We start from the raw sequence: 17,723 nt of genomic DNA, 5'->3' as shown, positions 1-17,723 counted from the left end.
GCAGAAAGAGATTTCATATAGGGAATTCAGAGCTTAGAAAACCATTAGAAGAGCTAGAAGAGTAGAATGTAGGCTGGACTTCCAGGCGTGACTCCCTGGACTGGTTAAGATGAGTGGCAGGGTCTTTTTACTGAGGCATAATTTACACACAATACAATTCACTTTTTAATGTGAGTAACTTAATGAGTTTTGACAAATATTGTTGTATAACCATACACTGTTATTTTCAAGATATAAAACAATTCTGTCACCCCTAGAACTTCTACCATGCCCCCTCTTCCCTCCCAGCCCCTGGCATCCTCTGATCTATTTCTGTTTATATTCCTTTTCTAGAATGTCGTATAAATTGAGTCCTACAGCACGTAATCTTTTGTGTCTGACATTTTTTCATTTAGCTTAGAGGCTTTTGAAACTAATTCATGTTATTGCATTTATTAGTAGTTCAACAGTTTTTATTACTGGGTAGTATTTTGTCGTATGAATATACCAGAACTTGATTACCCATTCACTTGTTGAGGGACATTTGAGTTGTTAACAGTTTTCAAGGATTACGAATAAAGCTGCTGTGAACGTTCATGTGGAGGTCTTTGTGTGAACATATGTTTTCACTTCTCGGGTAAATGTCTGGGAGGGGGATTGTGGAGTTACATGGTAAGAACTACCAAACTGTTTTCAGAGCAGTGGTACCATTTTGCATTCCCATTAGCAGCTTAAGAGAGTTTCAGTTGCTCCACATCTTTAATACTTGGTACTATCACTCTTGTGCGTAGAGTCGTAGCCTGGTTTTCAGATACCCAAATGTTTACCCCTTCCAGATTTGCTATTACAAGGCCATCCCAGTGCCTATTTGCCTGTGGTAGAACAAAGACATGCGTTTGGGTCTACTAGTTGTCAACCTCCAGGAGGAAGACAGCCTCCAGGATTGAGCTGAACCTGCTGATGGCTACAAAAAGATGACTGATCGCGGTCTCAACTTGAGCTTCCCTGGATTCTAAAGAACATACAAAACAATGCTTTCTGATTCTCTCACAGGCTCTTTGATCATTCTATGGAAGGATTTAAAAACTGGGAGTTCATGACCATTCATTGCTGGGGAGAGCGAGCCACCGGTGACTGGATCCTTGAAGTTTACGATACCCCTTCCCAGCTGAGGAACTTCAAGACTCCAGGTAAGAATTCCCTTTTCTATCATTTGGTTTACTCTGCAGAAACGAATAATGGAACGTGTGTCGGCCTGGAAGTGTTTTTACATTTATATATCAACATCATCCTTTCTCGTGTGATCCTGTAGTTTGAGTATCTGTATGTACTCCAGTTCCCAACATTACCGTTTGAGTAATAATAATTGAAGAATTAAAGAATACATGTTTTGGTATGAGTACAGGATCAAATGTGGCAGCTATTGATTGATGTTTCAGAATATAAGATCCACATCTCTAACCAGCTTTCCCCCCCCCCCCCCGGAAGCAAGCCAGCCTCATCTACCTGCAGTAGGCTAAATTGCACGGTCATGAGAAGAGACAGTTTCCTTAGTTATCCGTTCCTCTGAATTTATCCTAAAATTAATCTTCAGTGCACACAAGACATTGAGCTTGACCTGTGCCAGCTAAACTGGTTACCAGTAAAGAAAGTGAATGATGGTACGCTGCCCCATGTGAGCCTAAGAGCTAAGGAAAAGGAATGCTTTCTACATAAGTAAAATGTGGAAATTACGATGTCCACAGGAGCACATGGTCTGTCTCCATCCTCATGCTGATACATGAAGCTTGTTTGTAACTCAAAGTAAGGGAAAGTACAAATGTAGCTTGGGGCTGGAGACTGAACAGGTTTTCACAGCACCCTGTGTTGTCCACAATGGAGCCCTACGTAGTACCTGGCTCAGTGGCTGGTGATCTGTTTGACAAGCACCCCAGCTCCCACCCAGCCATGGACACATCTGCAACCATCTAACAAATCTGTGCTTCTCAGTGCTCTCTCTCTGCAGTCCACCTGCAGAAGATCCAGGCCTGAGGGCATGTTCGGACTGATGGATATCCATTTCTAGCCCCCTGCTGATTGCAGAATAAATTAACCTAGACATTCCGTAATTCACTGTAAGGGTGTGTATTACTCAGGTAACCGTGGGTTGCACAGGGCAAAGGAGGCGCACAGCAGAACACAGGAATGAAGCATGCATTTGCCATACTTTTGCCCACCAGTCAGGGAAAGGTACTCATTCTTAGAGATCTGTTTTTGGCCACGCATTTGGCGATCTCTTCTCCCTAATTCTGTGACGTGTTTCCCCTGTGTTGCCACAGCAGACCCACGCTCAGGGAGGTTAAAACCAGCATGGTGGCAAGGTCACAAAGAATCAGGATAAAAGATTTGTTAAAGAGTATCCAGGTCCAGCTCACCTCCAGCATGCATCATGAATACAATGGCTGCCAAAGTGTGATCGAGAAATCAAACGTTTGTCAACAAGGCAGGATTGATTGAAAACATTAAAATAAACTAGACCCTGATTTCTAGACGCTTTCAGTGGTCCCTAATCTACTTAGTCCTCAGGACATTCCTCTCCCCTCCCTTCCTCTTTCCAGGCCATGCTCAATGCTCATGTGATAGAGGTATACTGGGTCATGGCACGCAGGGTCAATGGTGGCATGGTGACATGGCTCTGCCGCCCGACCCCAGTGGATCCATCGGCAGGTGACAGTTAAGGGCTCTTCTGTCTCAAGAGATCCCAGGGAAATAATCACTGTCCAAATGTGGCGGTTGTGTAGCAAGGGGTGGGGGCGGGGGGTGCAGCCTATGGCACAGACATGGGGGTACACTGTCTGTTGAGAATATAAAACAGTTATAAAACTGACTAAAAGTGACTCTCCTCTTTATTGTCACCATGCAACTCTAAAGAATGTCGGTGACAAAATGCTCCTCCCCACAAGAGGAAACTGCCCCTTGGGGCACACTCCTAGTAGGCCTGGTATTTATGTGCAAGGGTCAGGGGCCATGAATGTAAAGCTCTCTGCTCTCCAGGAGTTCAGAGTCCCTCCAGAGTTGGCGATGATCATCTGTGTTCGAGGCTCTCAGCAGTAGCTCAGATAATCTAGAGTTGTCTCTTTCACAGCATTGGCTTCTCCTTATGCTATTTAAATGTTCACATGTAATTCCAGTCACTTCTAGTGATTTTACAGATGTTCTTTTCTGCCAGAAGAGAGATACCCTGATGCTATTACTGGCCTGGGGTCAGGAGGCTTTGATAGATTCACAGTCTTTGGATATCCTTCCTTTAACCAAACTTCCAGTTTAGGATTAGTCACAACATTGAAAAGGGACTTCTACTTCTATGTGTGTGCACGTGGGTGTTTCTGTCATTGTTTCTGTGGTGTACAGCCCTATGGACAGTTTCTCTAATTAATGAGGGATTTCTTTAGCAAGCTAATAGAAATTCAGTTGGAGATGTAGAATTTTCTAGCCCGATTAAATGGTAGAATCATTCCCCAGTATAAAGATTCCTGATTCCAAACTGAGCTCCTATTTCTTTATTGTTTCTTCCCATTTGTTTATTATTAAAACACATATTAAGGATTTTTTAATTGAAGTGTAGTTGACGCACGTTACATTAGTTTCGGGTGTACGACATGGTGATTAGACAAGTCTGTGTTACGTTGTGCTCACACAAGTGTGGCCACCATGGGCACCACACAACACTCTTACGTTACCATTGATTCCATTCCCTGTGCTGTCCCTTTCATCTCTGTGACTTGTTCCTTCCAAAGCTGTAAGCCTGAACCTCCCACGCTCCTGCATTGCTGTTTCTCATCCTCCCATCCCTTTCCTCTCAGGCAACCACCAGTTTGTTCTATGTATTTATGAGTGAAATAGTACGGTATTTGTGTTTCTCTGTTTCACTTATCTCACTTAGCATAATCCTTCTGGATTCATCCATGTTGTCACAAATGGCAAGATTTCATTCCTTTTTATGGCTAATACTCCAATGTGTGTGTGTGTGTGTGCACGCGCGCACACACACACACACACACCCACCCCAAGTCTTCTTTATCCATTCATCAATCAGTGGACACTTTGGTTGCTTCTACGTCTTGGCTATTGTAAATAATGCTGCAATAAACATAGGGGTGCATCTATCTTTTTTTAAAGGTTTATTTATTAGAGAGAGCACACTAGTGTGGGGAGGGTCAGGAGGAGAGAGAGAAGCTCCAGCCGACTTCACATTGAACACAGAGCCCAAGACGGGGCTCAATCCCAGGACCCCTAGATCATGACCTGAGCTGAAATTAAGAGTCGGATGCTCAACCGACTATGCTACCCTGGTGCCCCTCCATCTATCGTTTTGAATCAGTGTTTTTGTTTTGGGGGGTAAATATCCAGTAGTGAAATTACTGAATTGTAGGGTATTTCTATTTTTAATTTTCTGAGGAAGCTCCATCCTGTTTTCCAGAGTGGCTGCCCCAGTTTGCATTCCCACCAAGAGTGCATGAGGCTTCCTTTTTCTCTGCATCCTCAGCAACACTTGTTGTATCTTGTCTTTTTTATTTTAGCCCATCAGATTGGTGTGCGGTGATATCTCACTGTAGTTTTGATTTGCATTTCCCTGATGATTAGTGATGTTGAGCATCTTTCAGTGTGTCTGTTGGCCATATCTGTGTCTTTGGAAAAGTGTTTATCCAGCTTCTCTGCCCATTTCTTATCAGATTGTTTGGGTTTTTTGTGTCAGGCTATCTAAGTACTTTATACATATTAACCCCTTATCAGATATTTCATTTGCAAATATCTTATATTCATGAGGTTGCCTTTTTGTTTTGTTGATAGTTTCCTTTACTGTGCAAAAGCTTTTTAGTTTGGTGTCGTCCCAATAGTATATTTCTGCTGTTGTTTCTTTTTCCTAAAGAGGCATATCCATAAGTATGTTGCTAAGGGCAATGTTTCAGAAATTACTGGCCATGTTTTCTTTTAGGAGATTTATGGTTTCAGGGCTCACATTAAGTCTTTCATCTATTTGGGGTTTATGTTTGTGTCTGGGGTAAGAAAGCCTCCCAGTTTAATTCTTCAGCCTGCAGCTGTCCAGTTTTTCCCAACACCATTTATTGAAGAGACTGTCTTTTCCCCATTAAATATTCTTGAATTCTTTGTTATGGATTAATTGACTATATAAATGTGGGTTTATTTCTGGGCCTTCTATTCTATTCCATTGATCTATGTGTCTGTTTTTGTGCCAGTACCATAGTGTTGTGATTACTCCAGTTTTGTAGTATATCTTGAAGCCTGGGATTGTGATGCCTCCAGCTTTGTTCTTCTTTCTCAAGATTTCTTTGGCTATTCAGGGTCTTCAGTAGTTTCGCACAAATTTTAGTATTATTTGTATGGACATTTTAGCAATATTAATTCTTCTATGAGCGTGGACTATTTTGCCATTGGTTTGGTCATCTTCAATTTCTTTCATCAGTGTTTTATAGTTTTTAGACTCTAAATCTTTCACCTCCTTGGTTAAGTTTATCCCTAGATGTTTTATTCTTTGCGGTGCAATTGTAAATGGGATTGTTTTCTTAATTTCTCTTTCTGCTACTTCATTATTAATGTATAGAAAGGCAACAGATTTCCAAATATTAATTGTGTATCTTGCAACATTACTGAATTCATTTATTCTAGAGTTTTGATGGGATCTTTAGGGTTTTGTATATATAATGTCATGTCATCTGCAAATAGTGACACTTTCACTTCTTCCTTACCAATTTGTATGTCTTTTATTTCTCTTGTCTGTTTGCTACAGCTAAAACATCCAGTACCATGTGTTGACTAAAAGTGGCAAGAGTAGGGGCGCCTGGGTGGCTCAGTTGGTTAAGCGACTGCCTTCGGCTCAGGTCATGATCCTGGAGTCCCGGGATCGAGTCCCACATCGGGCTCCCTGCTCAGCAGGGTGTCTGCTTCTCCCTCTGACCCTCTTCCCTCTCGTGCTCTCTATCTTTCATTCTCTCTCTCTCTCGAATAAATAAAAAAAAAAAAGTGGCAAGAGTGGGCATCTTCGTCTTGTTTCTGATCTTAAAGGAAAAGCTCTATTTTTCATCATTTAGTATGACATTAGCTAGGGGTTTGTCATATATGGCCTTCATTATGTTGAGGTATGTCCTTCTAACTCCACTTTGTTGAGGGTTTTTATTATGAATGGATGTTGAATTTTGTCAAATGCTTGTTCTGCTTCTACTAAGACAATCATATGATTCTTATCCTTCACTTTATTAATGTGGTATAGCACATTGATTGATTTGCAGATACTAAACCACCATTGTATCCCCAGAATAAATCCCACTGTGAATGTCCTTTTAGTGTATCGTTGAATTTGGTTTGCTAATATTTTGTTGAGGATTTTTGCATCTGTGTTCATCAGGGATTTTGGCCTCTAGTTTTCTGTTTTTGTAGTGTCTTTGGTTTTGGTATCAGGGTAACACTAATCTCATAGAATGTATTTAGAAGCTTTCCTTCCTCTTCTATTTTTTGGAATAGTTTGAAGAAAATAGGTATTAACTCTTGTTTAAATGTTTGCTGGAATTCACCTGTGAATCCAGCTGGTCCTGGACTTTTGTTGTTGGGAGATTTTTTTTTTTAATTGCTGATTCCTCACAAGTAATTAGTCTGTTCAGATTTTCTATTTCTTCCTGACTCCATTCTGAAAGATTGTATGCTTCTAGGAATTTATCCATCTCATCTAGGTTCTCCAGTTTGTTGGCATATACTTTTTCATAGTAGTCTTCTATAATTCTTTGTATATCTGTGATGTCAGTTGTTATTTCTCTTTCATTTCTGATTTTATTTATTTGGGTCCTCTCTTCGTTTTTCTTGATTAGTCTGGCTAAAGGTTTATCAATTTTGTTTATCTTTTCAAGGAACCATCTCTCGGTTTCATCTAGATCTTTTTATTGTTTATTTAGTCTCTGTTTCATTTATTTATACCATGATCTTTATTATTTCCTTCCTTCTACTAACGTTGGGCCTTGTTTTTCTTCTTTTTATATTTCCTTTTGGTGTAAGGTTAGATTGTGTATTTGAAATGTTTCTTGTTTGTTGAGGTAGGCCTATATTGCTGTAAAATTCCCTCTTAGAACTGCTCTTTTGTTTCCCAAAGATATGGGACCATTGTGTTTTCATTTACGTTTGTCTTGGTGTATTTTTTTTTAGTAACCAGTTGGTTGATTAGTAGCATGTTGTTTAGCATCCACATGTTTGTGTTTTTTTTTCCACTTTTCTTCTAGTAATTGGTTTCTAGTTTCATACTGTTGTGATCAGAAAACATGTGATCCATCCTGGAGAATGTTCCACGTACACTTGAAAAGAATGTATATTCTGTTGGTTTTGGACAGACTATTCTGTATATCTCTAAGTCCATTTGGTCTAATGTGTTATTCAAGGCCACTGTTTCCTTATTTTCTTTTTTTTTAATTATGTTAATCACCATACATTACATCATTAGTTTTTGATGTAGTGTTCCATGATTCATTATTTGCGTATAACACCCAGTGCTCCATGCAGAACGTGCCCTCTTTAATACCCATCACCAGGCTAACCCATCCTCCCACCTCCCTCCCCTCTAAAACCCTCAGTTTGTTTTTCAGAGTCCATCGTCTCTCATGGTTCATCCTTATTGATTTTCTGTTTGATCTCTCCATTGGTGTAAGTCCGGTGTTGAAGTCCCCTACTATTATTGTATTACCGTCAATTTCTCCCTTTATGTCATTTTGCTTTGTGAATTTTGTTGCTCCAATGTTGTGCATAGATATTTACAAGTATTCTATCTACTTGTCCTCCTTTGTCTCTTGTTATAGTCTTTGTGTTAAAGTCTATTTTATTTGATATAAATATTGCTACCTTGGCTGTTTTTATTTTTTTTCCTGCTCTCATTTGCATGGAATATCTTTTTATATCCCTTCACTTTCAGTCTGTAGTTAGGTCTGAAGTGAGTCTCTTGTGAGCAGCATATAGATGGGTCTTGGTTTTTTATTCATTCCACTACCCTCTGTCTTTTGATTAGAGCATTTAGACCATTTACATTTAAAATAATCTATTAATAGGTATGTATTCACTGCCATTTTGTTGATTGCTTTCTGGTTGTTTTTGTAGTTCTTGTTCCTTTCTTTTCTCTTGCTCTCTTTTCTTGTGATTGATGACTCTTTATAGTGTTATGCTTGACTTCCTCTTTATTTTTTTTGTATCTGTTAAAGGTTTTTAGTTGGTGTTTACCATGGGGTTCATCAATATATAAGAATCTATATTAAGTTGACAATAACTTAAGTTTGAACACATTCTAAAAGAACTTCATTTTGGGGGCATCTGGGTGGCTCAGTCGGTTAAGCGTCTGCCTTCGGCTCAGGTCATGATCCCAGGGTCCTGGAATCGAGCCCCGCATCAGGCTCCCTGCTCAGTGGGAAGCCTGCTTCTCCCTCTCCCACTCCCCCTGCTTGTGTTCCCTCTCTCGCTGTGTCTCTCTGTCAAATAAATAAATAAAATCTTTAAAAAACAAAAAAAAGAACTTCATTTTTACTACCCCTCCACATTTTATGTATATGTTGTCATATTTTACATCTATTTTATGATTCCCCTTAACTAATTTTTTTACATATAATTGACTTTACTGCTTCTGTCTTTTAACCTCTATACTGGCTCCATCAGTGATTGTTCTACTAATTTTGCTGTATGTTTCTACTCATGAAATTTTTTCTTTTCATAATTTTCTTCTAATTATGACCTTTTCAACTAAAAACGTCCCTTTTAACATTTCTTGTAAGGCTGGTTTAATGGTTATGAACTCCTTTAACTTTTGCTTGGGAAACTCTTAATCTCACTTTCAATTCTGAATGATAATCTTGCCAGGTGGAGTATTTTTGTTTGTGTTTTGTTGTTGTTGTTGTTTTTAGCACTTCACATATACCATGCCACTCCATTCTGGCCTGCAAAATTTCTGCTGAAAAATCAGCTGAAAGCTTTATGGGGTTTGCCTTGTGCATAACTAATTGTTTCTCTCTTGCTGCTTTTAATATTCTCTCTTTATCTTTAATCTTTGCCATTTTGGTAATCTGTCTTAGTGTGAATCTCATTGATTTCATCTTGTTTTGAACTCTCTCTGCTTCTTAAACCTGTATATCTGTGTCCTTCCCAAGGCTAGGGAAGTTTTCAGCTATTATTTCTTCAAATGAGTTTGCTGCCCCTTTCTCGCTCTCTCTTTTCCCTCTAGGACCCCTATAATATGAATGCTTGTTCACTTTATGTTACCGTAGAGATCCCTTAGCCTATCCTCACTCTAAATTTTTTGCTTTCTTTTTGCTGTTCAGCTCAGATGCTTTCCATTACCCTGTCTTCCAGATTACTGATCCATTTTTCTGTATCCTCTAATTTACTGTTGATTCCTTATAGTGTATTTTTAATTTCAGTTAGTGTTCTTCAACCATGATTGGTTTTTCTATACATTTTCTATCTCTCTGTTGAAGTTCTGAGCCCTTCCACTATTCTCTTTAGTCCACTGATCATCTTTATGACCATTATTTTCAACTGTTTATCAGGCATATTGCTTATTTACATTTCACTTAGTTATTTTTCTGAGGTTTGTCTGTTCTTTCATTCTTTTCATGTGTCTACTCATTTTGCTTGGCTTTCTGCATTTGTTTCTAAGAATTAGACAGAACAGCTACTTATCCTAAACTGACAAGATCAGAAGGACTGATCTTGTGTACGGCCATGCACCATGTAGACTGTATGTGCCTGGTGACTTTAGCTGGCTGGCTGGGGGTCCCAGGTCACTCCATGCTGGGACCACACTGGTGGGCTAGCCCGAGCTGTGTCATGGTGGTCCTGAGGCAGTCTGTGTAGAGGGCACCATAGTCTGACAGCTGAAGCTGAAGTGGGTGCAAGCCAGGGGATCACAGCACTGTCTATGCAGAGGGTATCCTGGCTAGATAGCTAATACTGAAATGTACATAGGCTGGGGCAGTCCCAGTTCTCTCCACATTGAGAGTGCCCTGACAGAGCAGCTGAAACCAAAGTACGTGTAAGCCGGGGGGGTCATAGCACTCTTTGAGCAGAGAAGCTGAAATGGCTACAAGCCAGGGGGCCCCGGGGCTCTTTGTCCTGAGGGCACCTTGGGCGGACAGTTAAAGCTGAAGTAGATGCAAGCTCCATCTGGAGTTAAGAAGGCTCAGGCCAGGAGGTCCTGGGGCACTCTGCATCAGGGAGGTCCTGGCAAGTTGTGAGCCAACTTGTGGGCCTAGAGTGTTCCTGGGTACTTTGCACATGTGTCACCTTGGTGAGATGGCTAGAGCTGTAGTGAGCACTGACCCGGGTGTCCCAGTGTGCCCCATGCTGGGACTGCCTCGGTGGGACAGCTGGGGCTGATGTGGGCTGGGGGACTGGGGCTCATGGACGTAGTAACTGATGAGGTCACCCAGACCATGCTCCTGTCTACACTCTCAAGGTGGAAGAGGAATGCAAACCATAGCACTCGCCAGCCCCTCTGAGCCAGAGAGAGTTCCAGCAGCTCTCCACCATTTGGCTGAGTTCCAGCTGGAACCTTTATATTCCAGTTCCTCTTTTAAACATTTAAAAGTGTGGGCTAAGGGCCCAGAGCTCACTGAGGCAGCAGGACAGTGTTGGCTCCAGACCCTGCTCCTGTCTGTGCTATCAAGGTGGAGGGGGAATGCAAACTGTGGCACTCACCAGCCCCTCCAACCTGGAGATATTTCCAGCAGCTACCCCTGCCATTTGGTGGAGTTCTAGGGCTGGATCTTTTGTGTTCTAGCTGCCTTTTAAACTGCAGCAGTTCACAGTGTTGGGGGAGGGGAAAGTCCCTTCATGACTGTGTCTCCATCTTTCTTGCCATTCTCTACATGGTCTGTCTTTTCTTGTGCAGAGCCTATTCATTCAGCACTTAGTTCTACTTCAGGAGGAATTGCTCTATAAGTAGGTATAGATTGGGTATGTCTGTGGAGGAGGTGAGTTCAGGGTCTTCCTACATCACCATCTTGAATCAGAAGTCCATAGTAAGGATTTTTTGAAGGATTTTTTTGAAGGATTGTTTTTTATTGTTGTCTTTGTTTTGTTACACATTAGACCTATCTTGGGTTTTAATTCTTGGGCAGGTTGCATTTATGTACCAACATGTACAATAGATTTTTCTCATTCTGTATTTACAGTGATTTCTTAACAGAAAATTGCATCATCAACTGCAAAATCTTCTAAGTAATTTAGCAAAAGGAAAACATTATGATAAGGGAAACATGATGGCCTAAATATGGCAGTATTTGATGTAAATTGTGGCAGATTCTAAGGAAATAAGATTACATAATAAGTGAAACATAATGGGATGAATTACCCAACAAGTATGTCCCCAGTGGGCTTTTGAGACACTTCAGAAATGACACAAATGGAAATAATCAATTATGAGTCAGCATTCTTCCAAATATTGTACAAGGGTAAATTTTAGATCCAGATTGATCTTAAGTTAAATGAGCCAGGTTTTAGGGTGAGTGATGGATTGGATTTCCTATAGTGCCCTTGCATTATATGCTCCATTTGAATACCTGAGAGCTGCCACAAGAAAAATGTGTTCTCTTTTGCATTGCTATGTAAAGGCAACCAGGTCATGAATTTCAGGTGGGCATTCATTTCTTGCCATTACTTACTATATAACACTTGGAATTCCGAGACTGAATAGCACCCGAATTGTGGAAAGCATAATTGTTAACGAGTTAAGTCCAAAGAAATGCTGGCAGAGGGCAAACCACATAACTTCCAGTTTCTAACCTCCTGGAAGTAAACAGGAGGACAATTTCATATAACAGTTTAAGAACACAGCCTTTGGGGCACCTGGGTGGCTCAGTCACTTAAGCATCTGGCTCTTGATTTCAGCTCAGGTCATGATGTCAGGGTCGTGAGATCAAGTCCCACTTTGGGCTCCACACTGAGTGTGGAGCCTGCTTAAGATTCTCTCTCTCTCCCTCTCCCCACCCACCCCTGCTCACGCACTTGCTCTCTCTAACAATAACAACAACAACAACAAAAACAGCATTTGGATTCTGAATGGATTTTGTATTTTTTTAATTAAGATATATTTGATATGTAACATTATACTGGTTTCAGGGATACAACCTAATAATTTGATATTAGTACATATTGCAAAATGATCATAGTAAGTCTAACTTGCATCAACTCACATAGTGAAAAATGTTTTCTTGTCATGAGAAATTTTAAGATCTACTTTTTTGGCAACTTTTAAATATATAATATACTATTTTATTAACTATAGTCACCGGGCTTTACATTACATACCTAGCAATTATTTATTTTATAACTGGAAATCTGTACTCTCTGACCCTTTTTACCCACCTCTCCCAGTGCTTAACTCCCCACCTCTGCAACCACCAATTTGTTCTCTGGATTTACGGGCTCAGGGAGTGTTTTTTTTGTTTTTTTTTTTACTTCATTATTTTTTTTAAATTCAACATATAAGTGAGATCATATAGTTTTTGTCTTTGACTTTTCAATTCACAAAGGCCTTCAAGACCCAGCAATATTTTCACAAATGGCAATATTTCCTTCCTTTCTATGGCTGAATATTGCTCTACTGTATTATTACCACTGGTTAAAAAAAAAAAAGTACATTTTTATTATTTATCCATCAATGGACACATAGGTTGTTTCCATATCTTGGCTATTGTGAATAATGCTGCTTTGAACATGGGAATACATAAACTTTTACAAGTCAATGCTTTTGTTTTCTTCAGATAAATACCCAGAAGTGGAGTAGCTGAATCACATGGTGGTTCTGTTGTTAATGTTTTGAAAAACCTCCATGGCGGTTTCCATCACAGCTGCACTGATTCACATTCCCACTGCGAGTGCACAAGGGTTCCCTTTGTTCCATATCTCCACTAACACTTGCTATTTCTTGTCTTTTTGGTAATAGCTGTTCTAATAGGTGTAAGGTGATATTGAGGTTTGATTTGCATTTCCCTAATTGGTAATGTTGACCACCTTTTCACATGCCTCTTGGCCACATATATGTCATCTTTGGAAAAATGTCTCTTCATATTCCCTACCCATGTTTTAATCAGATTATTTTTCTGATATTGAGTTGTAGGAGTTCTTTATATGTTTTGGATATTAACCTCTTATGAGATATATGATTTGCAAATATTCTCTCCCATTCAGTAGGTTGGTTGCTTTTTCATCTTGTTGATGGTTTCCATTGCCGTGTGGAGCTTTTTAGTTTGATATACTTTGACTTATTTTCCTTTTGTTGCCTTTGCATTTGGTCAAATCCGAAAAAATTATCACCAAGACCGATGGCAAAGAGCTTACCACCTGTGTTTCTTCTAGTTTCATGGTTTCAGGTCTTATGTTCAAATCATTAATCCATTTAGAGTTTTTTTTTTTTTTTTAAGATTTTGAGAGAAAGAGAGAGTGAGCATGAGTGGGAGGGAGGAGCAGAGGGAGAGGGACAAACAGACTCCACGCTGAGCAGGGAGTCTGACATGGGCTGGATCCCAGGACCCTGGGATCATGACCTGAGCCAAAGGTAGATGCTTAACTGACTGAGCCATCCAGGCACCTCCATTTTGAGTGAGTTTTTGTGTCTGATGTAAGATAGTGGTTCAGTTTCATTATTCTGCATGTGGCTGTCCAGTTTTCCCAACATCATTTATTAAAATCCTTTCCCCATTGTGTATTCTTAATTGACCATATATGCATGAGTTTATTTCTGTGTGCTATTCTGTTCTATTGATCTATGTGTCTGCTTTATGGCAAAGCCATAGTGTTTTGATTACCATAGCTTTATATTTGAAAATCAGAAAGCATGATGCCTCCAGCTTCATTTTTCTTTCTCAAGAGTGATTTGGCCTTTTGTGGTTTCATAAAAATTTTAGGATTGTTTGTACTATTTAAACAAAAAATGCCATTGGAATTTTGATAGGGATTACATTGAATCTATAGGTGGCTTTGGGTAGTATGGACATTTTAATAATATTCTTCTCATCCAGGAGCACAGAATATCTTTCCATTTTTTGTGTTTTCAATTTTTTCATCATGTGTTATAATTTTCAGTGTACAGGTCTTTTACCCCCTTGGTCAAATTCCTAAGCATTTTATTCTTTTTGATGTAATTATAAATAAGATTTTCTTTCTCTTTTTGATAGTTCATTAGTAGTGTATAGACATGCAAAAGATTTTGTATCCTACAGCTTTTGTGAATTTGTTGATTAGTTCTAACAGTTTTTGGTGGCACTTCTATGGTTTTTCATATACAGTACCATGTCATGTGCAAATAGTGACATACTTCTTCCTAATTTGAATGCCCTTTCTTTTTCTTGTCTAATTATTCTGGCTAGGACTTCTAATACTATGTTGACTAAAAGTGGTGAGTGTCTTGTTCCTGATCTTTATGAGGCTTATTATTCCCCCATACACACTTTGATAAGAGCTTTTATCATAGATGTTGAAGTAGGTTAATACCTTTTCTGTATGTATTGAGGTGATCATATGATTTTTATCCTTAATTTTGTTAATGTTGTGAATCACATTGATTGGTTTGTCAATGTTGAAACATTCTTGCATCCCTGGAATAAATCTCATTTGTTGATGATATATGATCCTTTTAATGTATTGTTGAATTCAGTTCGCTAATTTTTTTGTTGAGCACTTTTGCATCTGTGTTCATCAGGGATTTTCTGTGGCATCTTTATCTGGTTTTGGGATCAGGGTAATGCTAGCTAGCCTCATAAAATGAGTTTGGAAATATTTCTTCTATATTTTGGAAGAGTTTAAGAAGGACTGGTAATTCCTCTAAATATTTGGTAGAACTGACCAGAGAAGATGTAGTTCTGGTTATTTTCTTTGTTGAGAGGGTTTTCTTTTTTTTATTACTGATTACATCTCTTTACTAGTAATTGTTCTTTTCAGATTTTCTGTTTCTTAATGATTCAGTCTTAGTGGGTTGTATAGGTCTAAAAATTTATCCATTTCTCATTTCTTCTAGGTTGTTCATTTTGTTGGTGTGTAATTGATGATAGTCTTTTATAATACTTTATATTTTCATGGTTTTTATTCTTATTTTAGTTATAACCTCACCTTTTTCTTTTTTCTTTTTCTTTTTTTTTTTTTTTTTAGAGAGAGAGAGTGTATGAGCTGGGGGTGGGACAGAGGGAGAGAATCTTAAGCAAGCTCCACGCTCCGCGTGAAGCCCAAAGTGGGGCTCCATCTCACCACCCTGAGATCATGACCTGAGCTGAAATCGAGTTGGATGCTTAATCAACTGAGCCACCTAGTTGCCCCCTTCTTCTTTCATTTCTGATTTTGATTCTCTCTCCTGGGTGAGCTTAAGAATAGATCTGTCAATTTAGTTTACAGTCCTGTGTTACCAGTAAACATAAGCCCTGCCGACCACCAGTGCCAACAGCCAAGAGGTGTGCCCTGAGAGGCAGCCATAAAAATTGGGGTCCCAGATGAGAGAACAGGTTCCTTCTGGGAGATACTAGTGAGTTGGAGCAAGACTGAGGGAGAGAGCAAAGATGGTGCCCACTGGAGAGTATTTCAGTAGGCCCCTAGCTGTATGTTACAGTAAGCAAATAAGCCTCTTTCACAGAAAGTCCATGCTTTTCAATTGGCTGCCCCTGGCCTAGCCTTGGAGTGGGTGGGTCCACACATGCAAGCTCTTTAGTCAGTTCACTATAGCCTTGTGGGTCTCAAGCCCTATTGGTTTTCAAAGCTAGATGTTTTGGGGACTCGTCTCAGGAGCAGGTCTTAAAAATTGTGGTACCCAATGTGGGGTTCAAAGCTTTTGCTTCCTGGGGAGAAACTTTGGGGTTGTGAGTCCTGATTATGGGTCACAGTGCCAGGGGTGGGGTTTATTGCAATATTGTGTCTCGGCCTCTTTTACCTGCTTTCCTGTGGGTTTTTTGTTTGCCTATTGTGTAGGAGCCACTCAGCCTATTGGTTTTGTTTTCTTGTTCAGAGGAACTTGTCCCCTATGTAGCTGTAGATTCAGTGAGTCTGTAGGAAGAGGTGGGTTCAGGATCTTCATACGCTGTCATCTTAAACTGGAACCCCCAGATGGGTTTTAATAGCAGTCTGTACTCTTAGTGCCTTTGAGAAAATTATCACCCTCTATGCCTGTTTCCTCATCTATATATTGGGAATTCAAGTACCTACCTCCCAATTGTTGTGAACATTGAATGGATTCAAACTTAATAGATCAGCTGACACCTCAAGTTCACCACTCTCAGTGCTGTGACAGAACCCTGGCCCCAACCAGGCCTAGATTCTCTGTATTCGGCTAAGTGGAGGAAGGACCTTCAGGAAGGTTCTGCTTCCTACCAGCATACTTCCATGTTTTTAATGGTTTTGTTTCAATCACTTCTGCTTATGGTTGATTCTTTATGTGAATCTTATTAAGCTTAGTGACCTGTAAGAAGTTTTTCTTAGCTTTATCAACACAAAAAGAAAGAAGGACTAAAGCAAAATGTTCTTTGAGAACCTTCTCTGCAAAGGAGTTAAAACACATGGCTCCTGTCTCACTCAAGGCACCCTTGACCAGACAAAGCTTTATTGCAGCATTGTCCACTCGAACCTTCTGCCGTGGTAGAAACACTCTGTATTGGTGGTATCCATTGTAGTGACCACTGGCCACATATGGCTATTGAGCACTTGAAATTTGGTATGACTGAGGAACTAAATTTTTAAATTTTAAATAGCCAAATGTCTAGGGGCTATCACTGGACAGCTCAGGTCTATAGCATAGTATAAATAGTGATGTATTCTTAAGACTAAATGACTAATTCAGTTAGGTGGAACAAAGTAGTTGTTTTGTCTTAGTGATAAACAAGTCAGATAACACCAAATTTTTTTAAAAAATTCAAATATGGTATTTATATGTAGAAAAGCAAAGGCCTCTGTAAAATTCTGGGGTTCTCTTTTAAAATATCCATAATTTGTAATTCAGCCCTTGATCCAGCTGAGAGGGGTTCATTTCTCGGTCTTCTTATAAAAGCCGATTAAGGCTTTCCTATAGTTGGTGCTCAATAAATATGTGATATGTCAATTATTTAATTCTTCAACTGGTGGAAAATGTACATTTCTAGCTCTGCACCTCATGCTATGATTAATATGAATATGCTTGCCACAATTCTTCTGTTGCTTTTTCTTAATGAGAAGGAATTAAATTGTAAAGCTCAGGAGGGAATGTGTGGTCATGCTATCATTTCATTATTGTTTTTCAAGGGAAATTGAAAGAATGGTCTTTGGTCCTCTATGGCACCTCCGTGCAGCCATACTCACCAACCAATGAGTTTCCTAAAGTAGAACGTGTCCGCTATAGCCGAGTAGAAGACCCCACCGATGACTATGGTACCGAGGATTATGCAGGTAAGTTGGTTTCCAACAGGGACACAGGCTAAGGAGAGAACTCTCGTGCATCACCCCACCATGCAGAGATCAACTTCTACCAATATTCTGATACAGTTTCTTCCATCTTCTTTTCTATCCCCCCAAATATTTGCATGTGTATATTCAGATGGCACTGTTTTCTTCAAAGCCAAAAGCACACTATACAGAGTTTCCATATCCTTTTTCTTTCTCTTGTGGTTATTAAGAGCATATTTCCCTGTTGTCACATATCCTCACAACGATATAACAGTCCATCCTATGATTGTACTACATTTAACACATAAGCTGGGATGTGTAGTTTGCTT

General features: G+C 39.6%; 1 protein-coding gene across 8 annotated transcripts in view; it reads left to right on the top strand.

The window, feature by feature from the left end:
* PCSK5 (proprotein convertase subtilisin/kexin type 5) overlaps positions 1-17,723 on the top strand; it is a 470,351-nt gene that overhangs the window by 263,403 nt on the left and 189,225 nt on the right. For all 8 annotated transcript variants that reach the window (XR_003523749.2, XR_003523748.2, XM_027616047.2 and 5 more), the window contains exons 13-14: positions 1,033-1,169; positions 17,254-17,397. Coding sequence is in view for 6 of the 8 variants with exons in the window: in XM_027616047.2 (XP_027471848.2) it covers positions 1,033-1,169; positions 17,254-17,397 (281 nt within the window). In the remaining 2 variants the exon portion in view is untranslated. The remainder of the gene's footprint in view (positions 1-1,032; positions 1,170-17,253; positions 17,398-17,723) is intronic.

This window comes from Zalophus californianus, chromosome 13 (genome assembly GCF_009762305.2).
Source record: "Zalophus californianus isolate mZalCal1 chromosome 13, mZalCal1.pri.v2, whole genome shotgun sequence".
NCBI classification, from domain to species: Eukaryota; Metazoa; Chordata; class Mammalia; order Carnivora; family Otariidae; genus Zalophus; species Zalophus californianus.
The sequence above is the reverse complement of the archived record's forward strand: the minus strand, read 5'-3'. Positions and strand labels throughout refer to the sequence as shown.